Source organism: Cystoisospora suis, assembly GCF_002600585.1.
Source record: "Cystoisospora suis strain Wien I chromosome Unknown contig_2324, whole genome shotgun sequence".
Taxonomy (NCBI): domain Eukaryota; phylum Apicomplexa; class Conoidasida; order Eucoccidiorida; family Sarcocystidae; genus Cystoisospora; species Cystoisospora suis.
Window position 1 is genome coordinate 1 of NW_027155123.1, and position 7,573 is coordinate 7,573.

The window sequence follows — 7,573 nt, forward strand, 5'->3', positions numbered from 1 at the left end:
CGAGATCTTCTTTCCTCTGTGAAGACGCCTAGGGCGATGACGGGCTGCTTTGTGTTGGTAGTCCGCGGTTCGTAATGTGGAAGCTGCAGTCCGGTGTATGTTGTTGTATGTACACCTGAAAGGTGATCGTGGCTGATAAGTAAGATGTCTCACTAAGGAGAATGGTAGACGGCGTTTTCTGAGATAGTCTTTCTTACAGAGAGCCTCACAGAGTTCTTCACTTTTGTCTCTACACCTACACGCGGCCTCGCTCATACACGAACCCCCACCTCCTTGGTTGCCTCCCTCTCTCGGGTGTACGTACACTCGAGATCCCGGGTAGCAGCATGATCTCTGCGTCGATGATGGGTAGACGAGACATCTCAAGCTGCTCCAAGATGTGTGAGTGAGAGGACGGTGAGATCGTACATCGATAAAGCACGTATGGGAGACCTTTCGAATGGATGAGACAGGGATCATCTCTTGTTTCTACCGAACAGAAAGATCTCATTAACGTCACAAAGAAAGTATTTCTCTCTCAGAATTGAGAAGGGCAAGCTCGGGTGCTATCCTGCACACGAGAAGAAAAAGCAATCATTAACCTAGCCAACACTCAGCAGTCCCCGTCAAAATACGCGAAGCATAGGAGGCTTCTCTTTCTACTCTCTCTCTTTCCCTATCTGTCTGTCTCTCTTCTCCGCTCCTCCTTTGAATAGATTCTTTCTTCCTTCCTTTCATCCTTACTCTACTTTGTCAACTCCCTCTACATCGACGATTGGGCAAAAGGCCTGACACATCTAGTATCTCTCAATCTATCTAGCCATACCCGGTGGTGGCCTTTCCTATTTCGAATCTCCTCTGTCTTTCTTTCTTTCGGTTACTAATCGGTCCTGGAGGATGACGAAGAACTTCTTTTCTTTCCTCCTTCTCTTGTTCACGATCGAGCCTCGGTGCATACTCATCGAAAACGGTTAAGATATTTCCTCTCTACTCCTTTTAGCTAGATGGTAGTACTACATCTCCTCGATGGCTGTCCGTCCGTCCTTCTGTCTCTCTATTTACTCGATGGAGGGTGGCTCATGCGAAATCTTTCTCACCCCCTAGGCTGGGGCCGTTCCTTCCTTCTCCCGATGTCTTATCGCCATCTCATCTATCTAGTCACGCGCGCCGTCGCATTTAGATGACTCGGAGGAGGAGTCGCCGGGATAGAAGGGGAAGAGGGAAGAAGATGAGAAGGGCAAGAAGCCGGGGAAAGATTGCGGCGGCTCTTTACTCTTTCTTTCGATTCTTCTTTGTTTTCAAGAGGGATCACGGCTAGCACGCTCTCTTTTCCTGTGTTTCTTCTTTTTCCCTGGAAAGTCTCTCTCCTCTCTCTCTTTCTTTCGGCTTTTCTTTTTCTCCGAGAAGAGCTGCATGTCGCACTGAAACTTCTTCTCCTGCTTCTTCTAGCGGGGTCTCGCCCGGTGGCTCCTCCTATGCGGCGCCTCTTTGGGTGTTTTGCCGTTGTGTCTCTTTGGGAAGTTGCTGAGTCAGAGGTTCTCAGAGAAGGTCACCGTTTCTTCGTTTTTCCTTTTTTCTTTGTTAGGAAACAAGTTTCTTTTTGTTAATTAGCGTGTCAGAAGAAAGAAAAGGAAAGAAAGTGACGAGGAATTCTCTCTTTCGGTTTGAAAGATGGTCAGAATGGATGAAGGTTTTCTTATGCGTACTGCATCGTCGGAAGAAGTCTTTAGCTTTCCTTTGCTAGTCGCTTGATCTGCGGTTGCGAAGAAAATGGATGATTTCGACTTTCTTCTCGTGGTTTAAAGGAAGGAGACAGCAATTTGAGTCAGAAAAGGATAGAAGAAAATAGTCGGCCAGTTTTTCGGCTCAAACGAGGGTTGATTCAACCTTTCTGGTGTATATACACCTCAACCATTGACTGACCACTTGAGGTGTAGATACACCTCGTACCTACATCACTGGGTAGTCAGGTTGACGTGTATATACGTCACCTGGAGAGGAGACCACAGTCAAGGGGGACTCAAGAAAATGAAGGAAAAGTTAGAGTTGCTTGGTTTTCTTCAGTCACCCTTGCTTCAGAAGATGTAAAGAAATTCTCCCGTTCTCTCCCTTCTTTACTTTTAATTCCCATCCTTCTGTTCTGATCTTCCTCCAAGTGAGGCATATATATATATATATTTATATGTCTCAACAGCAGAAGCCGAGAGGAAATCACTCGGAGACTTCTGTCTCCCTCGAGTATCCAGTTTCTCCTGTCTCCATCCCTCGAGAAAGTGATAGGGTGAAAAAGACATTTCAGCGAGGGCTAGACAGAAGAAAGAGATGAAGAAGTTGTAGTGAGTTTTTCTTTCCTTCCGTTGTTGAGACCAGTTCTTTCTTCTTCTTCTTTCTCTTCTCTCTGTCTTTTTCTCCTCTTCGTCGGTTGCAGCATCTCCATCCACTCCCTATTGACATCCCTTTTCTCCTTCATTCATCCCTTTCTATCTACGAGACGCGTCAAGAGAGAACATGTCTTCCTCTCTTTCAACTGGCTTCTCTTGCATCAGTCAAACAGCTTTGATAGAAAAGGAGTCTTCTTCACATTCTCTCTCCCTTTTCTCATTCCGTTACTCATTTCTCTCTATCAAGTTTCTGCCCGAGTGTCTGTCATGCGAGTGATCTCTCTTTTTTCTCTTTCTTTCTTATCCTTTCTTCTTTCTTCTTCTTCTTCTCTTCTTCATCTTCTCTTGTTCTCTTCTTTCACCGAACTATGGAGTCATCGCGTCTGTCTGTCTTTGCGTCTTCTCTAGCCGATCTTGAGGCGGGGATAGGGGACGAGGAGAACACGAAGAAGACGGACAAGGAGAAGAAGAAGCAGAGTAGCACAGGCGAAGGTAAGATGATAGAGAAGAGGACGAATCAAGAGAGAACAACGCATGAAGACGACGAAGAGGCATTGTCTGGGTCGATAGGAGATGAAGATCGCGATGAGCAGAATAAGAAGGCAGTCTCATATCGCTCAGTCAAATCACATGTTCGGCATGTCGAAGAGAAACGTCTTGAAGCGATCAATCTGCAAGAAGAGAAAAATGCGGAGATTGAAAAGGACAGACAAACACGACGAAGATCGACTGTCCTTGATCAAAAGAAAAAGACTTTTGGGAGAAAAGAATCTCCCTCTTCTCGTTCTCCTCTCTCTCCTCCCTCGCTATCTCCTTCTTCTTCTCATCTTCTTTCCTCTTCTCAGAGAGATGTGCCTCCGAGTCCTACAGATCCCAGTGCTTGTAACGTGGAAGATCATCCAGAGAGAGGCGAAAGTGAGAGAAGAAGAAGTAGTAGAAAAGATTCCTCTTCAGTGAGGCTGTTTCCTCACCTATCTCCAGCAAGAGGAGAAGAGATAGAAGAGAAGAATAAGAAGAAAAGAATTTCGTCACCTGGGGGCTCGTCTCCCTCCGAAGTGGTTGTCTTTGAGAGAAGAGAAGATTTCCATGAGTCTTCTCTTTCTTCTTCTATTTCAGATCAGGACCTTCAATCGAACGATGAGGGAGCGAGCAAGAAGAAGACAGATGTGAGCTCTACTCTTCCTCCTCCTCCCCCTGTAGTACAGCCCGCAAGGAGTGTACAGACAGGAGAAAGAAACGAAGAGATACAAAGAGAGAGAGGGAGATCCAGACAGAGAAGTTCAGAAGAGGTCACTTCCAAGTCAGAAGGGAGAGAGAGAGAAGACGGCAATGAAAGTAGAGAGAGAAATGGCCAATTTAAGCGCTTGAATTCGCAGGTCTGCTTTGCTACGGATACTTGCGATAAGAATCATGACGTTCATGAGGAGAGAAAGCGGTTCTCTTCGTCTTCTGCTTTGGCTTCACCTCCTTCTTCAGGTGTACATACACCATCACGTGAGGGAGGATATCAACATCGTCCTCTTTCGTCTTCTGATATCGTGGCTATTGAGATGGGAGATCTGAAAGACGACGATGAGAGAGCGAAAGAAAAGCAGCGAAGAATGCTATCGAATTCAGCGAGTAATCTTTCTTCAGCAAGTAAAGGACGAACACGCGATGTCCCTTTTCTCTCACATTCCGCATCGGTTCTTACGACAGCAGATAGTCAGGTATGTCGAGTAAGAAGAGGAAGAGATGATGATCTGGCTGTAGGAGAGGATCCCGAGGGCGGATCAGACGAAAGGGGGGGGGAGAATAAGACAAGAGGGGGAAGAACAAGCCATTCCCCCCCAGGAAGTCCTTCTTCTCCAACTTCACTTCGAGATCAAGAATCGATACAAAAAGGAGATAACAGAGATCGTCGCAGAGGAACAGGAAGCGGAGAGGGAGCAAATGGAGGATGGGAGATGTCCTTGCGTCGGTGGTACCTCGGGGGTGGGGCGGAGAAACTCTTTACGAATCCTTTTCTTGATAAGAAGAGACCCAACCCAACTCGAGGAAGGCTCCTTATTACCTATACTTCATCTGCTGTTCTCATCCTTGTCTTCCTTCAGGAGTATGTCGATACACTTCTCCCAAAAGCAAACTCACTCTACGGAAAAAGCCACACATACAAAGGATGTACATGAGGCTCACCTCCTATACACGCATATGTCTGTACGTACACATGTATAGGTGTGTATGTCTATCTATGTGTATGTATATGTGTATGTCGATATACATGTATATATGTGTATGTACATGTATGCAGATAAGGGGAAGTGTGTGGTGTGTAGTGTCTGTATGTGTAGAGAAGAGACTGATGACCTCATGTCACGCGTGTGCTTCTCACATCTTCAGCTTCTCCGCTTTGAGAGTTCCCCCGTTCAGATCTCTCTCAACTCATGTAGGTGGTCATTTCCCCCTCGCTCTCCACGTGCTCATATATATCTTCATACCGTATGTACATTCTAATGTATGCAATGTATACATATATAGATGTCGGGATGCGTCTCTACATGCATCTCATGTCATCGGCTGTATGGTGACTTGTCTTCATCTTGAAGAGGTAAATATAAAGACAGCCCCTTTGTTCGGCAAAAATGGTCTTGTTCTATCCCATAGATTTGTGTTACTATACCCCCACAATCGCTAGATAGATAGATAGATAAATAGGTTGGTTAATGGTAGGTAGATAGATAGATAGATGTATGCATGAGCATGTAAGCGGGGTTGACGTTATGCACGTTCATTCATATATGTGTCTACATATAGTTATAGATATGACCGGGAGGGAGTCTACTGTTTGTCTACTCTTAGCAGGAGATGAGCTAGGAATCACCCGAGAATAAAGACTGATAGATATATGGTATCAAACCCTCCCTCAGTCGCAAGCAATCCTGGCCTTTCTTCTTGCAGGCGAGGAGGTGGTGACCTTACGTAGGATGGTTCATGGGTCATCTTCTATCTCTTTTTGTCTATCTCTCTGAGTTCATCTCAGTCTATAGCATGTATCTCTTTCTCATTCTCTCTCTCTGTATCTGTGTCTCTCAATCTGTATCTTCATGTATTTCTCTCTCTCCTGTCTCTCGATATCTGTTTAGATAGATCAAGCTGTTTTCCTTCGTCTTTGCTATCTCCGACTTTGTTTCTCATCTCGATCTTTCTTTCTTCCTTTCCAGGTTGATTCTCAACTTTACCACATTCAACGGGAGGTGTATTTCGCCTGTCCTTTATCCTTCCTTCACTGATCCGCTTCCCGACCGTGCGGTACGTAGTCCTCACGCTCTCTTTTTCACATTTGTCTATGTCTATTGCTTGGAAGGAGAAAGTGTGTACATGTGGCTCATTGCATATGAGATGACGCTACAGTGTAGAGAACAGCTTCTTACATACACTCCAAAGTGAAGATGGCGCACATCGGCCCAGTCACATACACACTCTTTCTATATAGATTGTATTGTTTTCAAACTCATATATGCCTGTATATAAGATATGTGTCTATCTTCATGTATTTCTGTCTGTATGGATATCATTCTGCAGACAGGGAAAGGTCGTAGGTATGATGTCTTGAAGATACACTCCTCGACCCCCTGTTAGGTATAGCTTTTCCATATTGAAGACAGATAGCCATATGCCCCTATTTCCATAGCATCCACACACATCTCTCTCTCATGTATTTGACATCCTTTTCATAGATACACCTGCACGGTGACAGATAACACTTTTTACTGAGTCCTTGTGTCTCTCTGGTCTTTTGGCTTCATTCATCTTGTAGGTGATGACTTTCTTCTCTTCTCTTCAGACCGAAACAATCGGGCATTCCTATACATAGGTGTATGTGTATCTATATCGAGATGTATACCGTGTTTATATAGAGATGTCTACTTCCCTTCAACAGACTTACGAGAGAAGGTGAAGAATCTTGCTATATCTGTATGTATACCTCGCGGCCTTTCGAGACTCTCTCTCTTTTGTCTGTACTTCTCCCCCCTTCAGTAGAGTCAAGGCCTCCGGTGTCGGTTGATCTCCAGGCAGGCTTCTTCTTTTCCTTTCAAACCTCTGTTTTCTTGTTTTCATTCCTCATTTCGTCCTCTCTGTGCCAGCATTTCTCTCTCTCTCTTCCGTTCTTCTCTCTTCTTCTTTCAGCCTCTCGTTGTCCCTTTTGGTTACGGTGCATGCGAACATAACCTCGGGGGGGAGATCTTCCCTCATTCGAAGTTCTCTTCTTTTTCTTCTTCCTCTTCATCTTCTTCTTCGGTCATCTCGAATTCAGATCTGTATAACGAGCAGGCAGAAGATCGCAAGACACATCCCCAAGATCAAAGAGATTATCTCTCTGCCTCTTCTTCTTCTTCTGTCCGGGAGATCGAGAGATGCGCAAACGGGACTTGCGCAGGAGACACAGGCTGGCCTAAGCATCTAGTGACAAGAGGCAATAGCGGCCACACAGAATACTCTGCCCCATGGGATTCTCCTAATCGTAGGTCATAAACTCTTCTCTTCTTTCTCAGTCTTCGTCTCTCTTCTCTTCTTCGTATTCTTCCCATACAGGAGGGGAGAAGTGTCAGCTAGTTTACAGACTTCTCTCTCTTTTTCATTGTTGTTCCTGAGAAGAAGATAAAGGAAGAAAACGAAAGCTTATTCATGGGATGTTTCTCTTTAAAAAGGCTGGTCTCCTGACCAGCAGAGCTGTGGGAATCTTCTTTTGTTTGTTTCTTCTCTTTCCTTCTCTTCTTCTCTCTTCTCTTGTCTGGAGAGAGAGGAACGTTTCAAATGCATTCATCCAGTTATCTGTCTGTCTTTAATCTGTTTGTCTAGCGACCTATCTATTTATCTATCTTCAACCTATCCATTTTATATTCATTTTCAATTTGTCTCTCTTTAGTCTATCTGAATACGTATCCTTAGTCTTTGTATCTATCTGTGTAAGTGTCCCTATGCATCTTTCTATGTATCTTTAGTCTGTTGATCTGTCTATCAATATATCTTCAGTCTATCTATTTCCCTGTCTCTCTGTAGTCATAGAGTATACGTATTCGTAGAGTAGAAGTTGTTATGTATCTTTCAGTCTAGTGTAGAGACATCTTGTCTTCGCGAGTTTCTCCAACCCACTCCGCGTCTATCTCTCCTTCTTCTTTGCGCACTCATCCCCTCTCTTTCTCTTCGTGTTATATATCTATGTATCTATCTAT

General features: G+C 44.6%; 1 protein-coding gene across 1 annotated transcript in view; it reads left to right on the forward strand.

Moving 5' to 3' along the window:
* The first annotated feature begins 159 nt into the window (after positions 1-159).
* Positions 160-7,573, forward strand: part of CSUI_004860 (rhomboid protease rom5) — a 14,685-nt gene continuing 7,271 nt past the window's right edge. The window contains exons 1-3 of the mRNA XM_068065041.1: positions 160-4,455; positions 5,561-5,648; positions 6,528-6,861. Coding sequence (XP_067922980.1) covers positions 2,729-4,455; positions 5,561-5,648; positions 6,528-6,861 — 2,149 coding nt within the window. The 5' untranslated portion in view covers positions 160-2,728. The remainder of the gene's footprint in view (positions 4,456-5,560; positions 5,649-6,527; positions 6,862-7,573) is intronic.